Genomic DNA, 26,863 nt, shown 5'->3' with positions numbered 1-26,863 from the left:
GCTTCTAGTTCGGGGCTGAGTTAAACAAAGAGGCGGAGTTTGGTGACGAGCTTCCGCTAGGTTGCGTAGCAGCGGTGGGCGGGGCAAGGGATCTGTCCCACACCGCGAAGAGTGGTCGGAACCATCTCTCGTCTTCTTCCCCTTCCCCTTCCCCTCCCAGGAAAAGCTGGGACCCGGCACCCTGGCTATCCCTTGGCCGCTGCGGCCTCAGCTCCAGCCAGGCCTGGGTACGGAGAGTCCAGACCGCTTCCAGGGCGGTGCGTACGGCGCCTGCGCGAGCTCCCACCTGAAAGAGGGTGTGGGAGGGGAGGGGGCAAGGTCCCAGGGGGGTTGGGACGGGGGTTCGAGCTATTGGAGGTCAGGAGGAGGGATGGGAGTAAAGATGAAAAATGGAGGAAGGGAGCAGTAATAGGGAGGAGTCTAGAGGTGATAAAGGGGCGCTGATGGGTGGGTTGTTGGGGAGGTCCATTGGAGTGGGGGAGCCTTAGGAAGTGCGGGAGGGGGCCTGGGCTGGCTGGAGGACAGGGAGGGGGGCGAATTGGGGGAACCACGTGGTGTTTAAATGGGCAATGATTGACGGGCCGGAAGGGGAGGCAGGGAACATACTGGGGGTCAGAGTGGGCAGGGGCGTCGGAACCTGAACCCCCGCCCTCGAAGCGCCATAGCTTGGCTCCTCTCCCATGCCTTGTCTTTGACAGCCTTGTCTTCCTCCTCCATTCCTTCCCCCCTCTCCCTCCCACCCCTCCATGAAGGAATCTCACATTCCTTACATCCCTGCCCTGGATTGCCAGTCCCACTTCACACACTTCACACACCGGAAAGCCTTCTCCAAACCTGAACGCAGAGGAAATTGAGGATTGGGAAGGAGGGGGCCGGAGAAGGAGCAGAAAGCTGAGAGGGGTGAGGGTGTTTTGCCTGAGGGACTGACAGACATCTCCATTCAGAAACTGACTTCATTCTACCTAGTAGCAAATGTGGCTGCTGGAGACCACTGAATCACTGTTCTTGGGGACTGGGCTGTGGTAGTGATAGTCTAATCCCTTTCTGTACAGGTGGTTTTAGTCTGACAATAGAGCAAGAAGCTGATAATGTTGCAGGCTGATAGTTGTCCCCAGATAGGAATGGTAGGGAATCTGAGTGATGCAATAATGTTACTGCCCTGTGTGTCCAGCCGGCTTTGTGGCTGTGTCTGGTTCCCAGTAATGGGAAAGAAAGAACAGGCTTCTTTCAAGCATTTCCTCGTGGGCCCTCAGTACTCTAAATTTATTTTGCAGTCTGTTACTACAAATACCTTACCTATGAATAGCGGTATTCAGTATGCTTTCACATTTATTATGTCATTTGCTTTTCCTGGACAATATGTAAGGTCGATAAGACAGTTATCATTTTCCCTACTTGACAGGTGAAGAAATTGAAAATTACAGAAGGGATACATGGCTTGTTAAAAGCCATACAGTTGGTAGAGCTGGGACCAGAACCCAAGTCTCCTGACTCCTGGTCCTCCTCTCAGTTGAAAAATCCTGTTTTGTTCTGGTCAAGGGAGCAGTGAAGGACGATTGGTTTTCCCAGGCTAGATAACTGTTTGCTTTCTGAGTCTGAAACTTGTCACTGGAAGACTGAACATAGCCAACAGCACTGGCTCCTGGAAGCATTTCTTGACGTGCAGGTGCTTGTGCCAGGCTGTTGCTGTGGTCAAAATGGAAGAAGCATTATACCCTCCTCTGTATTATGGATGGGAGAGACAGATCAACTTCCCCCCACCTCCAACTACAGGGAAGAGAAAGTGGATCTGGCCTTGCACTTTTATCCTCTGATTAGTTTTAAAATACCACACTAATGTGTTATGGCTGATGAACATAGTAAACTAATGAGCACGTATACCAGACTCAGGATGAAATGGTCTCTGTTTTATGACTAAAAATCGTGATCCTTTCTAAGATAGCCGTTAACATGATAGATGTGAAGGTAAGGAAAGGAATTTGAATAGTTCCTATTCTGCGTCTGAAGCCTTGTCTCCTTCTACTTAGTTTCATCCTTTTAGTAATGAGAGTCTGGTCAGCTTAATCATACTGCTACCTGTAGTCTTTCCAGTTTCCTACCCTAGAATAATTTCCTGATTCACTGCCTCTTCATTTTTTTTTTTTAAAGCCTGATCCCCTCAGGAATATTTCTGGACTTGGAAGTAGAATTGCACTTGTACCAACATTCTTGAGCATCTTCTTATGAAACAGTATTTTTCAAGTGGAGAGTAGGACAGAATTCTTTTTATATGAAATAATTTATGTGAAAGCACTCTGGAAACATTAAAGCATCATACTGTGCATGTAAGCTTTCATTGCTCTCTGCATTGTATAGCCACAGATTTAGACTCATTGAAATTACTTTTAGTTGTATGCACTGAATAAAAGAACCTTTTTCTATCTCAAACAGCTCCTCTTCCCTACCTTTCTTCTTGTCCCTTTCTCTCCCCCTCTCAGCTATGTTTGAATCACCTGGTCTGTGCGTGTGATTCCTTAGCTGACGATCTCACTCCTTAGAGGGTAGCCCGGATGCCTAGCCTTGAAACCTATAGTTCTTAGTGGAGTTGTCTCGTCCTCCTCAACCAACCACCAGATCCCAGTCTGTCTAGTTTCACTGCCAAGTGCAGGTAGTTCTCCTGACTCACCTTTTTCTTCCTTGTTCCTATTAATAGAGTGCTCCTGATTGTGACATCACATCCATCCCCTTGGCAATGGAGCTTGTCCCTAGGAAGGAAGACTCAGTCGGAGAATAGCCAACAAGATGGGTTACTGGGAACGTCTCCTGAGTGGCACTGAGTGGAAGCATCAGGGGGTTGGAGCCTTGTGAACAGGGAACCTGCCCCCAACACTTGGAAGGTAAAGAGCCTTGATTCAGAATCCCATTCTGGGCTAGAACCCTCTTCTCTGCCAATCCGGGTTCCTTCTGCTCTTGAAAACCTGATTCTCAAAACTCTTTTTTGCATAAAACTTTCTGTGATTAACCCACATCAATCTGTTCTTCTTTGCATACTTATGTCTTACGTGAACTATTAACTTTTATTTGTTGGTAAATTGCTTAGTAAATTTTACTCTTTTTATGTGTTTTATATCCTGTGTACTCAGCCATTGGGCTGAAGCCTGCACTTAGTTTGAGGACAAGGATTGTGTTTTCCGTTTCTTTTACATGTCTATACTGGCAAGGGGGCTGTGTATATAGGATGAAGATGAGGTTTGGGGTAACCACACAAATAGTGCTTGGTGCTGGTGATCCAGTGGGAGGTCCTTGCTGGTCTTTGAGGCCTGGTAAGCCTCACTTTAGGTGTTAAGAGTTGTTAGTTGGGAGTTCTGGAAGAATTGTGTGCCCTCTGGATTCTTTTTTAAATTGAACCAATTAAAACGTGCTGAAGAAGCCTAACTTTAAAAATCTCCTGTGCTAAATCTAGTCTGGATCACAGCATTCTGGAATTAAATGGGACTTTAGAGGCAATGAGGAACCTGAGTTCCTAAGAGCTCAGTTCTCTAAGAGGGGGAGTAACTTCACTCTAAGGATTCTACTGCTTAAATGAAAAAGACCACTTTTTTCACTTAGAAAGTGAAGAGAGTTACCAAAAGAGAGCAAGGCCAGACTTTACTCTCATAAAGCCAGGGCACCTTTTATCATATAATTATCCCCTAATTTAGCCTATTCTTGTACTTATGTAGAATTTATGTCGTTTCAGATGTTTCATTTCATGTGGAGTAAAGGGAACTGAGGCCCAGAGAGGTTAAGTAACTTGCCCAAGGCTACACATTGGTCGGTAATATAGCTAGAACTAGGACTCAGGTTTCTAGATTCTCAACTCAGTTTTCTTTTTTTCCAGATCTATTTCTTTATTGGGAGACAGGGAGGTAAGATGAAATGTTTTAGGGACACCTGTGAGACACCCTCCACCACCTACTTTCTTCACTAGGGTGAAATTCCTAGGAGTCACCTGTTTCATTACACTGGGGCAGGTTATGGGGCCCTTTTCCTATGTGTCTGGTGATTTGTAGTAATTGGGCTGAATCCTCAGCCCTCTGCACCTTTGCTGTATTTAGGGCATGGAGGAGAGAGAATTAGAAGGAGACTACAGCACATATACTTGGCTTTTACCTGTATGCTTTTGCCACGAATTGGTGACAGCATGCCCAGTTACTCTAAATGGGTTGGAGTGGTTGCTGTAACGTTTCTCTTCGTGTGTGTGCGCCTATGTATGTGTGTGTGTGCCTATGTATGTGTGTGTGTGTGTGTGTGTGTGTGAATGTGCATGGTTTGTACACCTGTACATGGGTTCAAGAAACCCTGAATAAGGGAGGATAAATGTTCAGGCTCTGTTAGAAACAATCTGTTTTTTTAAATTTATTTATTTTTCGCTGCATTGGGTCTTTGTTGCTGCACGTGGGCTTTCTCTAGCTGCAGCGAGTGGGGGCTACTCTTCTTTGCAGTGCACGGGCTTCTCATTGCAGTGGCTTCTCTTGTTGCGGAGCGCGGGCTCTAGGCACACGGGCTTCAGTAGTTGTGCCATGTGGGCTCAATAGTTGTGGCTTGTGGGCTCTAGAGCGCAGGCTTAGTAGTTGTGGCTCACGGGCTTAGTTGCTCTGTGGCATGTGGGATCTTCCCGGACTAGGGCTGGAACCTGTGTCCCCTGCATTGGCAGGTGTATTCTTAACCACTGTACCACCAGGGAAGCCCAGAAACAATCTGTTTTGAATTCCTAGCTCTCTCTAGGGGTAGAACAGTGAAAACAACTGCAACAGTAAGTTAAAAGGGTATAGGAAGGGGTCTAATAAAGTTCTCACATTTTTATAATAATGCTGACCAGGAATATAGAGAGACATCCCAGTGTAACAGTGAGGAAGTATAGCAACGTAATTACCTGGTTTGGTTCTGGCCTGTTGGGAATGCAGTTTTGGGTTTGGGTTCAGGATGTTCAAATCAGGGAATTTGGCAGAACTCCTATAAGTCTAAAGGGACACCTCAGTGCTACTTTAGTTCAGCTCCCCAACTTGAGTAAAACCTTCCAAGGCCTTTTCCTATTCCGTAACTCAAGGAGGAGATCTAGGAAACTGTGCTTCCAGTGGATGTGGTCACTGGCTGTGACTCTTGAGGTCCCCGTGGTTTCGGTTTTATTAAGGGTTCTGTCCCTAGGGCAGTGAGTGGTTGAGTTCTTGTACTGCATCCCCCTTGAGATGATAACCCACCCCAGTGACAGCCCTACGGCAGTGTTGAGAGTCCCCGAGGGTAGAAGGAATAGTCAAGGAGCCTAGCCTGTCAGCTTGACTGTCTACTTAGGGGCAGGGCAAGACGAGGCAAGGAGCTAGATTCCAAGATTGTGTATAACCACTTCAACATTTGTTTCCCATAGATGACAAAGAGGAAATGCCCTAATCAGAATCGAAATCTAAATTTCCCCTTAATTCTCGAGGCCACACCTCTGAAAGGATATAGTTATAGGAGGGTAGATAAAACAGGAGCATCTCCAAGCAGATAAAGTGGAGGTTTCTATTTAGAAAGAACAATGCCCAGCATCTTTGCAGAGTTTTGTAAACCTTGACTTTATAGTAGGAACTTTGCAACTCCTAAGCCTGGCTGGTGGCTTCCCACACCCTCTGGCCATCTCTGCACCAACTGAGGCTGTTTCTTTGGGGAAGTTCTCTGCTGTTTCTTTTGGCGATGTAGGATCCCCTGAGACCCCATTATGATAACTTTTCAGAATTTGTATTCCCCCTTAAGATAACATTGTTAGCACTGTTTTAAAATGAAAGCACAGTGAAGCTATACAATACAGGCTCTCAGCCTGCTTTCTGCATTGCCCCATAGCAACAAGGGAGAAAAGGGTACTGTTTTAATTTTTGCCCCTTGCTGATTTTTAAAAATAATTAAATCTTGCAGAAATATATAACATAGATCAAAAGTATAATCTCAGCATCTAGATTTTTAAAATGTATACGCTACATATACCACTTTAAAAAAACAGTTTTTATAAAAATGGGACCATACCGTACAAAATGGGACCATACTATTTTTGCAACTTGCATTTTTCAGTTTGAGAGGCAGTTTAGCACTGCAGTTAAAGGCTTGAGCTCTGGGGCCAGTCTGCCTGGGTTGGAATCTGTCTCCACCACCTGTTAGCTATATGATTTTGAAGAAGCTTTCTAACCTTTCTGCATCTGTTTTTCATCTGTAAAATGTGGATCATGGTAATGCCGACCTTACACAGAGTAACTCATAGAGTTATTTTAATAATTAGTTGAGTTAATACATGAGAAATGCTTAGAATTGTGGCTAGCATATAGAAATAATAAATATTGATTTAATTATTATTTAATTATATAAGTAAAACATGATCACTGTTTAAAAAAAATAAAAGAGGAGGAAAAACTAAGAGCAAAACTGTGAGGGATTTCCCTGGTGGCAAAGTGGTTAAAAACCTGCCTGCCAGTGCAGGGGACACGGGTTCAAGCCCCGGTGCGGGAAGATCCCACATGCAGCAGAGCACTAAGCCCGTGCGCCACAGCTACTGAAGCCTGAGCGCCTAGAGCCCGTGCCGGTGCTCTGCAACAAAGAACAGCCCCCGCTTGCCACACCTAGAGAAAGCCTGCGCACAGCAATGAAGACCCAACGCAGTCAAAAATAAATAAATAAAATTAAAAAGAACAAAAAGCAAACTGTGAGTGAAATTAAAAGTACTGATAGGGCTTCCCTGGTGGCGCAGTGGTTGAGAGTCCGCCTGCCGATGCAGGGGACGTGGGTTTGTGCCCTGGTCCGGGAAGATCCCACATGCTGCGGAGCGGCTAGGCCTGTGAGCCTTGGCCGCTGAACCTGCGCGTCCAGAGCCTGTGCTCCGCAACGGGAGAGGCCACAACAGTGACAAGCCCGCGTACCGCAAAAAATAAATAAAATAAAAGTACTAAAATTCTACACTTAGAGACAGCTTCTCTAATATATATCCTTCTAGATGCTCTCCAATATAAGTGTGTACACACATAAAATTTTTTAACCAACATGGCACTATAGTATATATAATATGTATGTGTTATTTTACTTATATATAAGTAATGAATAAATTGAAAAAATCTAAATAAATAAATATTAATAAAAACAAATATATCTAAGTTATATTAATGCTACATTGTATCCCATTTTATGGATGTAAGGAATTATACTGGATATTTGTGTCATTTCTGATTTTTTTTTTGCTATTATAAACAATGTTTAGATAAACAACTTAGTATATTCTTTTGTACACTTGTGTAATTATTTCCTTAGGCTAAGTTACTGGAATTAGGATTGCTAGGTAAAAGGTAAAAAAATATACTTTTTTTAGGGGCTTCCCTGGTGGTGCAGTGGTTGAGAGTCCGCCTGCCGATGCAGGGGACACGGGTTCGTGCCCCGGTCCGGAAAGATCCCACATGCCACGGAGCGGCTGGGCCTGAGAGAGATATATATATATATATATATATATATATATATATATATATATATATGTATATGCTTTTTTAGGACATTGGTTTTTTTGTTATGATTCACCTTGATTAACTTTTTCTTGCAAGAGTACATTTTTTCCAGACCTTGCTATAGTATATTACATGTTATATGTATATGTTGTATATGTTATATGACATAAATGACATACATAGTATATGTGACATTGAGTATTTTGGACATATTTTTTGATTTAATCTTAATATTGATACTTTCACAATTTAGGATAATTATAAATTTATTTCTTTATTTGAATATTGAGTGAACACACAGAGAAAATCTTTTTCAAAGGTACAAAGGGATAACTGAGGAAATTAAAATTTTCCCCCTGTTCCTGTCCCTTAATGACCCTTCCTCAGCAGCAACCACTGTTGGCAGTTTCTTATGTATCCTTTTGGAGAGTTCCATGCATATGAAAGCATAGTCACATACATATTATTTTTGGCACATTTATGTGGCACATCATGGTGGCACATCTACATGTACTATTATATACTGTAGTTTTTTTCTCTTAGTGTATCTTGGAAGACTTCATACCTGGTTCATTTTAAGGCAGCAATAATTTTTTTCCTCTGATTGATTTAATAGCTATTGTAGAGAAACCAGATTACAATTTGTTTATTTGAGGTAGATATTATAAAGTTAGCAGTTCAACAGGTGAATTATGGATATTTGGTGATATTTTTGCTATCATGTAGAGGCTGTCTCAGGTAGCACCTATTCTTGACTCTTTCTCTTGTGCCTTCCTTTCATCCCAACTCTGTGTGTTTGTCTTGACTATGAGAATGGCGGTAGCTATCATCCAGAACAGCACTAACCAGTGTCAGTTTGCATTAATTGAAGTAGAGAGGAAAGGTGCTAATAGTCCCATTGTGTTCATATTGGTCAGTCCACAGGTGAAGCTCCGGGTACCCTGTTTTAGAGGGACATAGGCATTCTAGAATGCTATGGGAGATTTGAGTTTAGGCTAGATATTTCTCATCTGTGCTCCTGCTGCACCCTATCTTGGCCTTTCCCTGGACTGTCAAAGCACAGGGTGAGTGACTGTTGGGTACTGTGGAGAGGATTCCAGCCCTGGGATGTTAAACTAGATGGTCTCTTATGGTCCATTCTAACTCTCAATGCAAAAATAAGACTGTCTGAATTAAGTCAATAGGGAAAACTTCTGGGTGAGATCAAATTCTGTCACCTTTTATTCCTGAACTTCAAAAGTAAAAACATTCCTATACTTTTTACTCTTAAGTAATTTCTAAATTGAAAAAAATTTTTTTCCATATTTGTGGAAGACTGTTTAAAGCTGAATTATGACAAAAAAAGTATGCTTAATAAAATGTTTGATAGTTAAAAATAGAAGAAAAACATTATTCTTAGTCCTACACCTAAATAAAACAATTGTTATTTTGATAATTCTTTCTAGTCTCTTTGTACATGGATTATTTATAAATATATACGTTTTTGTTTTGTTTTGTTTTTGCGGTACATGGGCCTCTCACTGCTGTGGCCTCTCCCGCTGCGGAACACAGGCTCCAGACGCGCAGGCTCAGCGGCCATGGCTCACGCGCCCAGCCGCTCCACGGCATGTGGAATCTTCCCGGACCGGGGCACGAACCCGTGTCCCCTCATCGGCAGGCGGACTCTCAACCACTGCGCCACCAGGGAAGCCCAATATATACGTTTTTAAACAGATCTGTATTCAAATTTGTGTACTACTTTTTCATCTATTATTGTATCATGTTACTGTATATTCCTCATAAGCATCATTTAAAAATAGATATGCTGGGCTTCCCTGGTGGCGCAGTGGTTGAGAGCCCGCCTGCCGATGCAGGGGACACGGGTTCGTGCCCCGGTCCGGGAAGATCCCACATGCCGCGGAGCGGCTGGACCCATGAGCCATGGCCGCTGACCCTGCGCGTCCGGAGCCTGTGCTCTGCAACGGGAGAGGCCGCAGCAGTGAGAGGCCCGCGTACCGCAAAAAAAAATAAAAAAATAAAAAAATAAAAATAGATATGCTATTCCATCAGATGGGCTTACATCACCATAATTAAGCATAACTATACCTTCACTGTTCACTTAAATGAATAAGTGATTATCTGAATTTTAAAAGTTTACGGGTGTGATTTTTGAAAAACTATCTGGGCCTCTTTTGGTACCATCTTTTCTTTTTTCCTGCTTTAAGTGTGTCCCTCTTCCTGTTTAACATAATTCCAGATCTCCTTCCTACCTTTTCCCCAGTGACCAGATTCTCTCCCATCTTTACTTTTCCTTCTTCACTAGTGCTTTCCTCTCAGTACATAAACATCCTCAAGCCTTTCTCATCATAAGGAAAAACACCCCTACACAACCCACTTCCTCAGCCTCCAGTGCTCCTCTAGCTGGTTCTCTCTCTTTTCCTTCCTTGGAAATCAAGCTTTCGACAGGGTTGTCTTCAGTCCCCATCTCTCTGTCTCACCTGTTCACTGTGAGCCACTGCAGTCTGTCTTCCACTCCCAGTGCCTCACTGAAACTGCTCGCCACAGTGCCACCCAACTCCATGGAACCTCCTTCTGCTGTGGTGTCCACAGTCCCACATCCTGGTAGTTTTTGCTTTTTTTAATTTGACTTGTGTTTGCAGTTTTTGACACTTCTTTTGCCTCTAAGCATTCTACTTCCTTAGCTTTTGTGTGTGTGGGGGGGGGGTAAAAAACACATAACATAAAATTTACCACCTTAACCATTTTTGAGAGTATATAGTTCAGTAATGTTAAGTATATTCACATTGTTGTGAAACAGATCTCTGGAACTTTTTCATCTTGCAAAGCTGAAACTCTACTCATGAAACAAGCATTCCCCTTTCCCTCCCCGCTCCCTACACCCCCAACTCCCTTAACTTTTGTGACCATCTTCTCTCCAGGATTTTCTCTTATCTCTGGCCAATCTTTCTCAGTCTTCTTTTGCAGGCTCCTTTTTGTCCCCCTTTTAAAATGTCACTGATAAAGTATTTTCATGCACTGTTGTTGGTAGTGTAAATTGAAAAGGCCTTTCCAGAGTATCGTATGGAAGTGTCTAGGAAAGCAAATAGCAGGCACACCATTCAGTGCCGCAGTTCCACCTCTCAGTGGAATCTGTCCTAGGAGAGAGATTTGTTCTTGTGCTCCAAAAAATCTTGTTACAAGGGGTGTTAACTGCAACGTGATTTGTTTCAGGGGAACACTTGGCAGTCAGGCAAACTTCAGTCATGAGAGGATAATGGCAGAATACGTTGTAATCAAGGCTTAGACTGGTGGATTGGAAATTCTTACCGCTAGAATATAAACTACATGAGAGAAAGAACCTTATCTGTCTTACTCATACGTGAATCTGTGCAACTTCCCTGGAGGTCCAGTGGTTAAGACTCCGTGCTTCCACTGCAGGGGGCGCGGGTTCGATCCCTGGGGAACTAAGATCCCCCATGTAGTGCAGCACAGCCGAAAAAAGAATCTGTATAGCAAAGAAGGGCAGTTGAAAGAATGAATGTTCACCAGTCAATGGATGGGGAGAGGAAGGTGGGAAGAGAGGCTATATTCTTTTTTTTTTAATATAGATTTATTTATTTATTTTTGGCTGCCTTGGGTCTTCGTTGCTGCTCGTGGGCTTTCTCTAGTTGTGGTGAGCGGGGGCTACTCTTGGTTGTGGTGTGCGGGCTTCTCATTGCGGTGGCTTCTCTTGTTGCAGAGCACGGGCTCTAGGTGTGCGGGCTTCAGCAGTTGTGACTCGTGGGCTCTAGAGCCCAGGCTTAGTAGTTGTGGCGCACGGGCTTAGTTGCTCCGCAGCATGTGGTATCTTCCTAGACCAGGGCTCGAACGCGTGTTCCCTGCATTGGCAGGCGGATTCTTAACCACTGCGCCACCAGGGAAGTCCCGAGAGGCTGTATTTTTTTAAAATGAAAATATAGTCATATATACTTGTGAAAAAAGAAAAACTAAAAAAATAAGCAAAGAGTCAGTGCTCCCCAGGGTTCTATAGTCTTCAGACCAACCCTTATTTTCTGTTTTCATTCTGTATACTTTCCCTGTGTGGCCTCTGAAAACCCATCAGCTACTACCTTCATGATTTCTACTTGGAATCTCAAACTGTACATGTCTAAAACTAGGATCATTGTTTTTTTACCCCATCCAGATCTTTTTTTTTTTTTAATTCTTATATTGGTAAATAAGAATTCACCACTACTTAGCCAAGGCAGAAACAAAAGAGTCATCTTTTTATTACTTCCTGAACTAATATAGATTCAGATTCCTTCTTTTTAAATTTTTATTTGTTTATGTTATTTTTTTTTTTGGCCACGCTACCCAGCTTGTGGGATCCTAGTTCCCCAACCAGGGATCGAACCCGGGCCCCCCCGCAGTAGAAGCGCAGAGTCCCAACCACTGGACTGCTTGATTCCTGATTCCTTCTCTGAAATGTCTTGGTTTGAGCCTTTATACTTTTTCTTAATCTGAATTTTAAATAAACTCCTACAAAGGTCTCACTTTCTCTAATCTTCCCTACCCCCTATATTTTCTGTACAGTTACCAGAATCTGCCAGCCTAAAACAGAAAGCTGATCATGTCAATTTCTTAAAAATCCTTCAGGTGTACACACACTTAAAGAATCTCCCCTATAACATTTATACTAATTACAAAGGAAAAAATAATAACTCTTAGAGTAGAGAAACCTGACAGACAGCACTTAACCAAAGGGTCAGAGTTAGTATCACCAGGAACAGTACAAATCAACATTATGTGCTCCTGATATGATGCATTGAGAACACGATGCCACTTCCTTGCTATTTTTGCCCAAAATGAAACCTGAATTTAATCATGAGGAAACATCAGACAAATCCAAATTGAGAGACATTCTCATATACCTGGTGTGTATTCTTAAAAATGTCAAATTTATGAAAGACAAAAAAGATTTAGTAACTTTTTCAGTTAAACGATTAAAGAAGCTTGACAATTCAGTGCATAACATAATTCAGCATAATCTTGAATGTTCTTTTGCTAAAGGAGATTATTGGGACAGTTGGAAAAATTGGAAAAAAGGTTTGTAAATATAGTATTACATCAATGTTAATTTCCTGATTTTCATAATCTTACTATCAATATATAAAATAATGTTCTTTTTAGGAAATACAGTACACAGTAAAGTTATTTAGGGTTAAAAGCATCAAGTCTACAGTTTACTCTTAAGCAGTTCAGAAAATTTTTATCCATCTATCAGTGTATATATATAGCAATGATAAAATAAATGTGGTTAAATGTTAACATTTAGGGAGTCTGTATGAAGGATATATGGGATCTTTGTAAGTCTGAAATTGTCAAGATAAAAAATTAAACCCTGTAAATTTATGTCAACAAAAATCCTTCAGGTGCTCCCATAGCTTTCAGATTAATTCTAATCCTAGTGTCCTAGCGCCTTCATTAGTCCTAATTTAAACTATCCCTCTCCAAACTTCTAATGCCGTATGCTGTCTCTTTGTTGTTGTTTGAGCCAGTATTCTTTTGGCTGTAAGATACAGAAGTGCAGGGACTTCCCCCCTGGTCCAGTGGTTAAGGCTCCGTGCTCCCAATACAGGGGGCCTGGGTTCGACCCCTGGTCAAGGAACTAGATCCCGCATGCCGCAACTAAGAGTCCACACGCTGCAACTAAAAGATCCTGCATGCCGCAACTAAAGATACTGCACACGGCAACGAAGATCCCGCTTGCCACAACTAAGACCCGGTGCAGCCAAATAAATAAATAAATAAATTTTTAAAAGGTACAGAAGCCCAACTCAAAGCTTAAGCAAAAAGAGGATACACAGGGCTTCCCTGGTGGCGCAGTGGATGAGAGTCCGCCTGCCAATGCAGGGGACACAGGTTCGTGCCCCAGTCCGCGAAGATCCCACATGCCGCGGTGCGGCTGGCCCCGTGAGCCATGGCCACTGAGCCTGCGCGTCCGGAGCCTGCTCCGCAATGGGAGAGGCCACAACAGTGAGAGGCCCGCATACCGAGAAAAAACAAACAAAAAAAAGAGGTGTCTTGCAGAAGCCAAAGATAGGAGGGCAACTGGGTCTTGGGAACAAACCAGTCACTCTGAAGCCTCAGGACTTTCCAGCTCTCATCCAGGCCTTTCTCACTGTGTCTGTTTCAGTCTTTTCTTTCCTTCTGTAGATTTGTCTTCCTCAGTCCACATGACAGGCAAAGAAAGACCAACTTATCTTTCTTGGTATCAAGCTCAAATTCTCAGAGATAGGATCCATTGGCCCTGCTTGGGTTGCATGCTCACCCTTGTCCCAGTCAGCTGCTGCCTAGGTTAAAGTCTCACAGTACTAGTGAGGCAGCTTCTCCTGGAGCCATGTGGATGAAAGAGAAAGGGAGTAGAATTCCTAAAGTGAACAACGCCATGGTCTGCACTACAGCTCTCAATAGTGGAGGTCCACAGGACAGTGACACTGGACTGCTCTTGGCTGTCTTACCACTGTCCTCATTGTTCAGTTCAGTGAGTTGCAACAAGGAGAATCACAAGGGGCCTTAGTTCTGGGTTTCACATTTCACTTTATGATGTCTTTAATATTACCCTTCATGTACTCACTCTAATCCATTACTGTTGATGGATTATTCAAGGGAATGTTGGCATAGGAACAGAAGGTCAAAGGTCTGAGGAGAGACAAATAGATGGATATCCCTATTTTAGAGGAAGATAGCCAGACCAAGGTGGTTTAGAGTGACAATTTCAAGGGGATTGTTAGTAAGCCCAAGGCCCTGAACTTAGGCCCTAGAGATGGAGGAACAAGAATACAGAGAAGTGGTGGTGATGGAGGTCAGTGTAATTGTAGCAGTGTCATTGGGTATCGTTGTTCCTATACAAAATGGGTAAAGAAAAATAAGTGGTTCCAAAGTGAGCCTTGTGATTTCTTGTCTCCATTAGCCTACATTAATCAGGATTTTTGTCAGTTTAAAGAGATAAAAACCCAGCTCAAACCAACCTAAACATAATAGGGAATTTACTGACTCATGTAACTTATGTTCAGAAAATGATTGTGGCGTCAGGCATGGCTGAATCCAGGCCCTCAAATGATTTCACCTGAATTTGATTTCTCAGCTCTGCTTTCTTCATTATGGCATCATTTTTTTTTTTTTTTGGCCATGCTGTGTGACATGTGGGATTTTAGTTCCCCGACCAGAGATTGAACCCATACCCCTGCAGTGGAAGCGCAGAGCCCTAACCACTGGACCACCAGGGAATTCCCAATTATGGCGTCATTCTGTAAGTAGGCTGTCCTCATTAATGGCAGAGATGGTCACTGACTACTCTGAATTGTACATCCTACCGCTATGCAAACACCATGAGAGTTCCAGTAGAAGTCCCAGGCATCTCTCTCACTGTCCTAGGTTGGGTCACATGTCCACTAGGAAACAGGTTCTGATTCCTGAAGGAAAATTGTGATGCTGTTTACAGAAAATGGGATGTTAGGTAGGCAAAATACATGTCCACTGTACTCTGCTGGGAAGCTTCCAGTTAAAGCAACATTTAATCACACCAAACATTTTACTGTTTTGTAAAGAACTGTGCTTGGTGCTAAATTGGATGTACCACTTGAGTTCCTACTCTTAAGGAATTTTTAATCAAGTAGTAGAAATTAGATATGTACATAAATAGGGAATTCCCTGGCAGTCCAGTGGTTAGGACTCCGCACTTCCACTGCACGCGACACGGGTTGGATTCCTGGCTGGGGAACAAAGATGCCGTGTGGCTTGGACAAAAAAAAAAAAAAAATGTATACCTAAATAATGGTTACTCTTGTGTATTGAGTGCCTAGTATGTGCCAGCAGGCATTGTGCTAAATGTTTTATATGTATTGTTTCTTTGAGGGCAACTCTGTGAGAGTCACTTCTGTTGTTACTTATACCAATGTTATCTGTTTAAAAAGCCGTGCAGGGCTTCCCTGGTGGCGCAGGGGTTGAGAGTCCGCCTGCCAATGCAGGGGACACGGGTTCGTGCCCCGGTCCAGGAGGATCCCACATGCTGTGGAGCGGCTGGGCCTGTGAGCCATGGCCGCTGAGCCTGCACGTCTGGAGCCTGTGCTCCACAACGCGAGAGGCCACAACAGTGAGAGGCCCACGTACTGCAAAAAAAAAAAAAAAAAGCCATGCAGGCTTAGGAAGTATACGTAAGCCTGCCCAAGGTCACACAGCTAATGAGTAGTAGAACCGGGCATCTAAATCCAGTCAGTCTTGACTCAGTCCAGTGCTGTACTTTAGCTTGCACTTGACCTATCAAGGCCTCTCTGCATCCATCCCATTCCCCACCCTTTTATTTATTTATTTATTTTTAAATTTTATTTATTTATTTTTAATTTTTGGCATGCCACGAAGCTTGTGGGATCTTGGTTCCCTGACCAAGGATCAAACCTGGGCCGTGGCACTGGACCGCCAGGGAAATCCCTCACTCCCCACCCTTTTAAATTGAACAGCCTGATTCTGAATTCCTGAGAACTACATGATTGACTCAGCTCATTTTTTTCAGGACATCACAGCTGATGGCTGGTCTGCAGATTGTCTGCCCTTATATCAGGTACCCATCCTTGCTCCAATTAGCCCACTGGCTGGATGTCCACAGGGGAATTTCACTTACTGTTCAGTGATGTCTTGTTTGGGTTTGACCCTTAGGAGCCCAAAGAAGGGGCATGGCAGCCTCGCTGCTCTTTGAGTCTTTGTTCTCCTGAACTTCCCTCCCATCACCACCACCTAAAATCAGACTCTCACTACTTCTCTCCTGCCTAGATGTTCTTCCTGTCTCTAATCTCACCCCTGTTTACAGAGTGATTCTAAAAAAGAACTTTTATCACATCATTCCTTTTAAGTGTTTCAGTGGCTCCCCATAGCCTTCAGGGTAAAGTCCAAACTCCTTACATAAGACTTCTCATGGCCTGGCCCTTACTTGCCTTTCCAGCCTTGTATTTTGACACTCCCTCTCTTGCACCCCTCAGATCGAACTTTTTCTGAACCACTTACAGTTGCCTGAACTCATCATATCCCCTCTTACCTTTTTTTTAAAAATATTTATTTTAATTAATTTATTTATTTTTGGCTACGTCGAGTCTTAGTTGCAGCACATGGACTCTTTAGTTGTGGCAGGCAGGCCCCTCCTTGCGGCATGCAGGCTTCTCTCTAGTTGTGGCGCGTGGGCTCAGTAGTTGCGGCACGGGGTTAGTTGCCCCAGGGCACATGGGATCTTAGTTCCCGGACCAGGGATCGAACCTGCGTTCCCTGCATTGAAAGGCGGATTCCTAAGCACTGGACCGCCAGGGAAGTTCCCTTCTGGGCTCTTAATATGCTCTTTCATGTGCTTAAAACCCTAATGCCCCACCCTGCCCTGGCTCCCCCCGCCCCCCACACACAACCTAGCTAACTTCTTGCTCGTCCCACTGGTGTCCTGGGAAACTTCTCAGCCTCCCTTTCCTTTCGGCCTGGGTCAGGTATCCACATCTCTTGGCCTCATAGTGCCCTGTGCTCACCCTAAAAGCATTTATCACTTCTTTTTTTTTTTTTTTTTTTTTTTCGGTACGCGGGCCTCTCACTGCCGTGGCCTCTCCCGTTGCGGAGCACAGTCTCCGGACGCACAGGCCCAGCGGCCATGGTCCACAGGCCCAGCCCCTCCGCGGCATGTGGGATCCTCCCGGACCGGGGCACGAACCCGCGTCACCCGCATCGGCAGGCGGACTCTCAACCACTGCGCCACCAGGGAAGCCTATCACTTCATATTTTAAGTGTATATTTATATAAAATCTTTTCCCATTAGAATTAAATTTCTTGAGTCAGCTCCCCCCCCACCCAAATGACTGTCACATAGTAAGCTCTCAGCAAATATTTATCGGACAAATGAACGAATCTTGGCAATGAGATCAAGTTGGCACATATCTGTAATCTTCTGAACTGGCCTCTTTTTTCCTCTGTTGTTCATTCCAGGACCTGGGTTTCAGTGATGAGACATGGGGTATGATGTAACCCGTTTCCAGGGGGATGTTGACGAAGACCTTATCTGTCCTATTTGCAGTGGAGTCTTGGAGGAGCCAGTCCAGGTGAGTCGGTCTGATGGCAGGTTTGGTGGGGCAGTAGATGGCAGTGGAGCTAGTACAAAATATTCAGGGACTTCCCTGGTGGTGCAGTGGTTAAGAATCCGCCTGCCAATGCAGGGGACACGGGTTTGATCCCTGGTCTGGCAAGATCCCACATGCTGCAGAGCATCTAAGCCTGTGCGCCACAACTACTGAGCCTGCGTTCTACAGCCCGCGAGCCACAACTACTGAGCCCACATGCTGCAACTACTGAAGCCCACGCGCCTAGAGCCTGTGCTCCACAACAAGAGAAGCCACCGCAATGAGAAGCCCATGCACACAACCAAGAGTAGCCCCTGCTCTCTGCAACTAGAGAAAGCCTGTGCACAGCAACAAAGACCCAACGCAGCCAAAAATAGATAAATAAATGAATTTATATATATGAAAAGAAAAACATAATTGGAACATTTGGAAATTTAAAAAATATATATTCATAGGAAATGGGGCCACTGTGTTCAGGTCCCCCTTCCCCCACTCCCCGCACTCCTGACACACACAGAATAGAGGTTTGGTGCAAAGGAGCAGTGGCCGCTACAAGAGGAATAGGGCCTTCCAGAGTCTGTCGAGAGGTGGACACCACAGAAGTACAGTGGTTCAGATTTTCTTCAGAGGTCACTGTGAGACTTGTGTGCTGTAAAATGGTCAACTGTTTCTGTCCTCTTGACAGTAGTTTGGTAGCTTCTTTTTCTCTTCAGGGGCTCTGACTAGGTTCCATCTTCCTACCCATGACTGAACTCCTGGACTCTTCTAATAAGTTCTCTCTCCATTTTCATGATACAGTGTTTCAGGTAATCAGCCGGTCTTCCTGCGGGCCTGTGTACTGTTTAACAAATCGCAGGTGGGGAACTGTGTGAACTGACCTAGTTTCTTCCTGGGATTTACTGAAAAAAAAAAAGTTTTTGATGCAGCCATGTACTCTGCATTTTGATATGAAAGCTGCCACCTTCACTAGGTCATTTCTCTACCGGCTTTGCCAGACCAGAGATAATTGTATCTTCCTGGGGCAGGTATGAGGAGAAGCTCATGATTACCAGGCAAGTATAATGAGTGAGATGAATTCTTAACTGTTGTATTCATGGGACACCATTCTGCACGGTCCTTATTGCCTATACTCTGTAAATACCAATTAATCCTCTGCCGCTCCTGGCTAGCTGGAGATAATCCCATTTTCCAAACCAGGACACCAGTTAGTGAGGTCGCATGACCCTTCCCCCACTCACTGCTAATACCACTCCCTGGGGCTCCCCTTGATTCTTGGAGTTTATTCTTACTCTCCAGTTTTCAACTACCCAAAGGAGAACAGATGCCTGAGCTGAATGAAAATCAGACTGCATTCCAGTGGCAGCTAGCCCTGGACCATTAGAAGCAGATTGGCTGGGTGTGGCGCAAGCTCTCCTGGTGGTGTCAAGAGGTCATGGGGTATGTCAGTTCCCTCCCCACCCTGGCAGGGCCTTGTCTGTTTTCTAGCACTATCATTTGAGGTGAGTCACATGTGGAGAAGTCAGTGGCAGTTGGTGACGAAGGCAGAACCTCCCCCCCTCCCGCCCGGACTCAGGCTTTACCTTCTGAGGAGCAGGCCAGGTTCCAGACACATTTCCAAGGGTAGAAAGCCTCTGCTAGGGATGCTGATTTCCCTACATCATATTTATTTATTTTTTGAATAGATAATAAATTCATATGGTTCAGAAGTCAAAACAGTATGAAAAGATATATGGTGGAAAAAAAAAAAAGAGATATGGTGAACAGTCTTGCATCCATCTTTGTCCCAGTCCACGTAATCCCCCCATAGATAACCATTTTTACTAGTTTATTTGGTATCCTTCCAGTGTGTGTGTGGGCAGATACAAGCAAGTATGAATGTATATGTATATTTGCCTACCTTTCTTACACAAAAGGTACCGCATTCTATATACTTCTGCAGAGGTGGCAGGTTTAGATAGGAAGGTCACCAAAGAGGTTCAGTTGAGCTGAGATCTGAATGATAAGGGGCCATTCTGGCAAAGGGGAGCAGCAAAAGCAAGAGACAGGAATGAGCAGAGTGTGGACAGGGAACAGAGAGAAAGCCAGAACGGCTGAAGTCAGTGCTGGGAGCATGATGTGAAGTGAGGAGAGGCCAGAGGCACAGGGCCAGATCAAACAATTTTATAAGTCCGGAGCAGGAGTTTGGATTTATTTTAAGTGTAATCGGAAACCATTGTAAAATTTAAGCATGATCTAGTTTGCCTTTTTAAACAATCACAGCTGCTGAATGTAGGATGGATTATAAAGAGGCAAGGTAGAAGTAGGAAAACCAGTTAGAAGACATAATAATATAGATGAGAGATGATCGTTTGAACTGGATTAGCGGCAGTACAGACGGGGAAAAGTAGACAAACAGGATTTTTTTTTGGAGAGAGGGCCTATAAGATTTTGAAAAGAATCAAATATGTCTTTAAGTGAAAAATAAAAATGTACTGACAGTTGGATTAATGATATTGAGAATGACTTCTTTCCTTATGAAGCCTTTCTGTGTTACAGTCTTTGGTGTCTGTGAGCATCTTGAAGGCAGAAACTGTCTGTTTTTTTTTATCTTAAACACGTAGCAAAATGTTTGGGACATAATAAGTGCTCGAGTCATTCATCCATTCATCAACATCTAGTGAGTGCCTACTGTGTTTGTCCCATGCTGGAGGCCAGATTGTATCTCCACAGAGGCCAGAGAGTCCTCTCTCTTTGCATTATCAAGGAAGTAGGCTGAAATATGATCTTTGTGAAACTGAAAAGAATGTGATTCTACAAAAATCTAGTCCTGTTTTGGAGGGTAGCCCTGGTCATTGGGACTCAGGGCAACGCCTCAGGCTGGGCCTCATAAAATAAGAACTTGGGGGAGTTCCCTGGTGGTCTAGTGATTAAGGAATCAGCACTTTCACTGCTGTGGCTCGCGTTCAATCCCTGGTCGGGGAACTGATATCCCGCAAGCCACTTGGTGTGGCCAAAAAAAAATTTTTTTTGAACTTTTGCCAGTAAATCTCTGCCCCCGCCTCCTCTCTACTTATCCCTCAAGACCCATATCAGATTCTGTCCTGTCCATAAATACCTGCCCTGATTGACCTAGACTGGAAAGATCTCACCCTCCTCTGGATTTCTTTGGCAATTATTGAGTATGTAATCCAGTTGGCAATTAATGTTGACTACTGGGCTTCCCTGGTGGCGCACTGGTTGAGAGTCCGCCTGCCAATGCAGGGGACACGGGTTCATGCCCCGGTCTGGGAAGATCCCACATGTCGCGGAGCGGCTGGGCCCGTGAGCCATGGCCGCTGAGCCTGCGTGTCCGGAGCCTGTGCTCCGCAACGCGAGAGGCCACGACAGTGAGAGGCCCGCGTACCGAAGAAAAAAAAAAAAAAAAAAAAATTTGACTACCTTATGTCCTCTCTCTCATTGTCCTGGAATATTATTTATATCACTTACTGTTATATAACTTTTTACTTGTTTGTCTTATGTCACAATCCATTTGGACTATTGGGCACAGGAAACATATCTGAAGCCTGTCCCCCACAATGCCTTGCCCATAGTAGATCTATATTTTGCTGTGACCCCAGGGACCTCTGGTCCTAGAAGCTGCGCAGAGGCTTGATTGGCTTTGCGGAGTTAATCGTACCCAGGCTCTTAGCTCCTGCTAATTCTCTTGTGCCCCTTTTGCACTGCTCTCCCGTCTAGGCGCCTCACTGCGAGCATGCTTTCTGCAACGCCTGCATCACCCAGTGGTTCTCTCAGCAGCAGACGTGTCCGGTGGACCGGAGTGTTGTGACGGTCGCCCACCTGCGCCCAGTACCTCGGATCATGCGGAACATGTTGTCAAAGCTGCAGATCGCCTGCGACAACGCTGTGTTTGGCTGCAGTGCTATTGTCCGGCTTGACAACCTCATGTCTCACCTCAGTGACTGTGAGCACAACCCAAAACGGCCTGTGACCTGTGAACAGGGCTGTGGGTAAGATTCCTGCCCTTCTTCCGCCCACACAGATAAGGGCCTTCCCGTTTATACCCCTGTCTCTGGATCCCCTGCTCGCTAGCTGAAGAGGTCTCCTGCAGGCAAGGAGTGTTCCTGGCCCCCCTGGCTCCCTGCTCCAAGATCTCACCCGTGCTGCTTTCCGAGCTACGATCTTTTTGCTCTTGCTTTAATGAAAGAAGGGAGACAGCAATTCAGCAATCTCTGTGATACCACTAAAGACTGATATGCTTTATTCCTCCCTTTCATCCAGTACTACTTTTCTCTTTGTCAGATTGACTGCTCTAATATCCAGGCTTCTCATATTCCCTGTTGTCCTATTTTTTCTTTCTTTGGGGTGTGAAATATTTGATTAAATACTGATAGCTAGGGCTGTGAATCTAGGGCTTCTCAGAAGGAATGAGTGCACAGGCAGAATCTGTAGGAGGAAAGGAGAGCCACGTGGGAGATGAAACACTGTCTTAGACAGGGAAAGAGGCCCAGAGGAAGTAGACAGCAAAGGGACGAGGGAGAGCTGGGGAGAAGGAAATGAAGGCAATAAGCAAGAGGGCGCCTGAATGTTGGAAATGAATGAATGTTAGTCATTTCAGGTAGGAAAAAGCCCTCTCAGCAGTTATCTGCCTTTGCTCACATGTCCCATTAATGCTCCTATCCTGTTCTTTTCCCACCCTGGGTGGCAGCCTGGAGATGCCCAAAGATGAGCTGCCAAACCACAACTGCATTAAGCACCTGCGCTCAGTGGTACAGCAGCAGCAGACACGAATTGCAGAGCTGGAAAAGACCTCAGCAGAACACAAACACCAGCTGGCAGAGCAGGTAGGGCGCAGAGAACACAGGGCAGCACACGTCTTTCACATGCAGATAACCTCGCGCCCGTGGCCTGTGGGTGGCAGGCGTGGATGTGAGCGGCAGATCTGTGCGTGTGCTTGAGAGCCTGGTCAGTGGATACTCTGCCTGTGCATAGCAGTGAATCAGGCTGGAGCTCTTCTTGCTTCCCTTCATCCCATCAGTGGCATTCATTTACTTAACATTTATCAAATGCCTTCCCTTGAAGGCACTATGCTAAGCACTGGGGATACAGCTGGGAATGATACAGTCGTATCCCTGTCTTCATGAAGCTTCCACTCTGGTTGTTCCTCAGATCTCTCCATTTCCCTCATTCTCAGACAAACTTTTGTCTCTCATCTACTGTCTGTCTTAGCCATTATCCCTTGTTCTCCTCCCCCCCCCCCCACAGAAACGAGACATCCAGCTTCTCAAGGCGTACATGCGTGCAATTCGCAGTGTCAACCCCAACCTTCAGAGCCTGGAGGAGACGATTGAGTACAACGAGATCCTAGAGTGAGTGTCACTCAGGACGTGGAGTCATTCATCCCACATCCTGGCACTGAGCCCTGGGGGGAGGGTAAGAAGAGGCCTGGGCTGGGGCCACTGCTTCTCAGGTGTTGGGATGAAGAACAGGGCCAGAGGAGGAGGCGATAACCTTCAACCCTAGCAGAGGATCTCATATTCTTTTGGGTGGTTGGAAGGGAAAGCTTACCCAAGAGTTAGATGGGTACCCACATGTACAAAGCCCTGTATTAAAGGCTGTGGGAGTGCTAGGAAGACCAAAAAGAGAAGATACTGTCCCTGACTTCAGGGAGCTTACAGTTCAGAGAAGAAGAGAGTACAAATCCAGGAAAGTGATCTAAAATACAGCAAAAACAAGTGAAGTAAACAAGCGAAGTCTAAGATCCCTTTCAGTTCTGGAGTTCTGCATAGTTCATAGACTAAACTGTGAGTCAGTCTGTATAGTGCAAATAGTGCTGCGAGGGACACAGTATAGAGGAATAATTGCTTCATTCAGTACACATTTGTTGAGCACTTACTACATGCCAGGCACCATGTGCTAAGTATTGGGATTTTTAAGAAAAATAACAGGAACCCTACTCTTGTGGAGTTTAATCTGGTGAGTAACATGTGGTGACACTCGGATGGGACCAACTAGGGAAAGATCTGGAGTTTCTGAACTAATGATGGAAGGAAAGAAGGAGGAATCGAGTTAGGTTGAGTGCAGAGCAGGCAGTCGTTCCTATTAGGAGAAAAGCCAATGCAGAGAAAGGGGACGAGCTGGACTGACCACCTCCAACTCCCTCCACACAGGTGGGTGAACTCCCTGCAGCCGGCACGAGTGACCCGCTGGGGAGGGATGATCTCCACCCCAGATGCTGTACTCCAGGCTGTAATCAAGCGCTCCCTGGTGGAGAGTGGCTGTCCTGCGTCTATTGTCAACGAGCTGATCGAAAATGCCCATGAGCGTAGCTGGCCCCAGGGTCTGGCCACACTAGAGACAAGACAGATGAACCGGCGTTACTATGAGAACTACGTGGCCAAGCGCATCCCTGGCAAGCAGGCTGTTGTCGTGATGGCCTGTGAGAACCAGCACATGGGTGATGACATGGTGCAGGAGCCAGGGCTTGTCATGATATTTGCGCATGGCGTGGAAGAGATATAGGAGATCTCGACGGGCTATCTGGAAGAGATGAAAATCAGAAAATCCTGTCACTCTAGCAGCGGGGCCCTGAGTCCTCCCCACTTTCCTTAATTCCGTGGCTAACGCTAGAGCCACACATCTCCCTGCTCTTCTGCCACTGAAGAGGGCCCCAGGGCACTCTGCTCAGGCTTTCAGGTGGGAAACCCAGATTCCCTCCATTTGCCTAATTTCTTCCCCTAAAATGTCTGTATATTTTCCATCTGGTTGGGAAAGTCCCCACCTCTATTTCTGTTTTCCTGCCTAGGGTCCTGGTTCCAGATGTTTTCAGAAAGCACAAAGATACTCATTTTCTCTAGACGATCAGGATGGAGTGAGGCATCTCTAACTGTTCCCCTCCTCCAAAGCCAGGGAATCCAGAGCAGGCAGGCCTTTGACTCTCTAAACAGCATTTAGAGGGCGGCTCTGGGGAGCAGACATCCTAAAGAAATGGTAAGGATGGAACAAAACCCTAGAAATAATGAGGCCAGTAGGCCATCGCTGGTGGCCCTTAGGGGAAGACTGGACCTCTGTGCCAAGCAATACCCTGTTCAGCCCACCTTAAAGGTGTGGGCTCCCGCCGGGTCTGCAGGTGTGCAGGTGGGGATGCCGAAAATTTCCAGATGAGCTCTTCTTTCCTACACTTTCTCACGATTAGGGAATGACAGGGTTGGGGTGAGGGGTTAGTCCATTGGGGTGAATATGCTCAGCAGGAAGCAGCTCTCTGGCTTTTGCTGAAATTGGGTAGGCACTGCCTCTGGCACAGGCCATAATAGTTCCATAGACTCCTCTCTCTCAGCCCTGTGATTGTAACTAGTTATTTTGATAATTTTCTTTGGCCATTGTTTGTTTATATTTCACTCCCTCCCTCACAGTTTTTCTTTTTTAAGAATGGCCTGATTATGGCTACCCCACTTTTCCAGCCCAGCCACATTGTTGGCAATTTAATTTATTTACTTTTTTTTTTTTTTAAGAAAGGAAAAAGAAAAAAAAATTTACAAAACTTAAAACTTTTCTTTTGCTGTTCCTATTGTGGGGATCTTTGGGTAGGGTGGGACGGGGATGGGGTCTGTCTTATGTTTTTCCTTTTCAGCACAACCTTTGGCTTTAATATAGGAAAGGCTAAGGGAGCCCTTGGCTGAACTGAAGTCTGCCCCAGTCCTCCATAGCCCATCTGAGATGAGGAGCTTCCTCTATTCCAGTGGTGGATGTGACAGTCCCGCATCAATGGCTGTGCCCTCTGGAGAACTTTGCTCCCAGCCCATCTAGGGTCTCACTGTAAAACTCTGGACTTCGAGTATTAATTTTGAAGAAATCCTGCCCGCCACTCCCCCCAACACCCGGTTTCCTTGGAGATATATATATAGCTGGGTTCTAAGCTTCATCAGGCAAGATGGGATAGAAATTATGTCTCTGAGTACAGGCTGTGCTGTCTCACCCGTACCCCCTTAGGACTTCAGCTGCATTTCGGGATGCCCAGGGCATTCCTTAATCCCTGGGGTGACTAGCAGAGTAAGAGAAGGGGAGGAATAGTGGGTATGATTATCTTGATATGCAGGTGGAAGTGGGGCTGGAGAGAGATGGCCATAAAGCTTCTCTTTCTGGAGCTTTTTCCAGGCCAGCTTGCGGTAGGTCTGGGTAGCTGGGTCATGGCTCCACTGGAACTGTGGGGAGGAGGGAATACAGCTTGAAGGGGGTGAGGAACAGTCATATGTTCCAGCTCCAGGACATTGTGCTCAGGAATTTGAAAACGCTGCTATACTTAGTCTGGTTACTACATTTCTTCCACTCCCCTCTGCCCCTGCCTGCCTTACCCAGGCCCATACCCTCCTGTTGTCACCCTAAGATGGAGCCAGGAAGCTCAGTTAAGGCTTCCCTACCCTTTGCACTAGTGTCTCTGCAGGTTGCTAGTTGTGTTATATATGTGCTGTTCCATGGTGTTGGCTGCACTAAGAATAAATCTTTTACTCAACTCTCTCAATTCTTAATTCACATCACTCCCCTCATGAAGGTTCTCCTCTGCTTTGGCCTTTCTCTCACCTTAATTCCCCTGACTTCTTCCTTGCTTTGTAACCTACTCTTGTCTTAGAACTAACCTCTGTTTTAGGAGGAGTTCTATCTGGGAGGAGTGTGCACCTCATATCTTCTTTGCCTTGTGTACCCTCCTACATCCTTCCCTCCTGACTCCTGTTCTGCACAGCTGAAGCACTCTCACCTGTCATCTGAATTGTGCTCTTTTCAGGGTTTACCTTTGCTCCAAATCCATGTCTTCCCTATGTGTTCTGGGATTTGGGGACATTTTCTATAGACGATATGCAAGTACCTTTCCCCCTTGTCCCACAAACACCTTTGCTTTGGAATCTGGGATTCCATTGAAGGCAGGGAAGCCTCCACCCCCAGTGTCTCCTAACCAAGAAAGTACACAGGAGGAAAGGAACCTGGAATGACTGCACCTGCTGTGGTTGTCAAATCTTGATAAACCCTTCTGTAGGCATTTGCTGCCACCTCCCTATCATGAGAAAAACTCTTTTACCACAGTGTACCATATTATAAATTTGTTGAGCATTTATCGTGCACCTAACACAAATCTAATAGCACTCTAGATACTTTAGTGGCGCCAAAAAGAAAAGCATAAGGACATTCCTGTGCCCACTGAATTTACTACACTTTCATACATACGAGGTCTGATTAGAAGATACTGATGAACGTATCACAGTATAGAGCACAAGTGGCAATATATGTACTCTAATGAGACCGGTAGTGCTTTTTTTT

General features: G+C 45.1%; 1 protein-coding gene across 1 annotated transcript; it reads left to right on the top strand.

Annotated features, from left to right (window-relative positions):
• Positions 1-107: 107 nt before the first annotated feature.
• Positions 108-25,646, top strand: RNF41 (ring finger protein 41). Its single transcript, XM_082849916.1, has 7 exons — positions 108-257; positions 2,693-2,876; positions 17,448-17,560; positions 21,293-21,564; positions 22,263-22,398; positions 22,820-22,923; positions 23,725-25,646. The coding sequence occupies exons 3-7, from the start codon at positions 17,471-17,473 to the stop codon at positions 24,074-24,076; spliced, it is 954 nt and encodes a 317-aa protein (XP_082706042.1). The 5' UTR covers positions 108-257; positions 2,693-2,876; positions 17,448-17,470; the 3' UTR covers positions 24,077-25,646.
• The last annotated feature ends 1,217 nt before the right edge of the window (positions 25,647-26,863 follow it).

Source organism: Leucopleurus acutus, assembly GCF_964270905.1.
Source record: "Leucopleurus acutus genome assembly, chromosome: 11".
Taxonomy (NCBI): Eukaryota; Metazoa; Chordata; class Mammalia; order Artiodactyla; family Delphinidae; genus Leucopleurus; species Leucopleurus acutus.
This window is presented reverse-complemented; position numbering and strand designations above follow the sequence as displayed.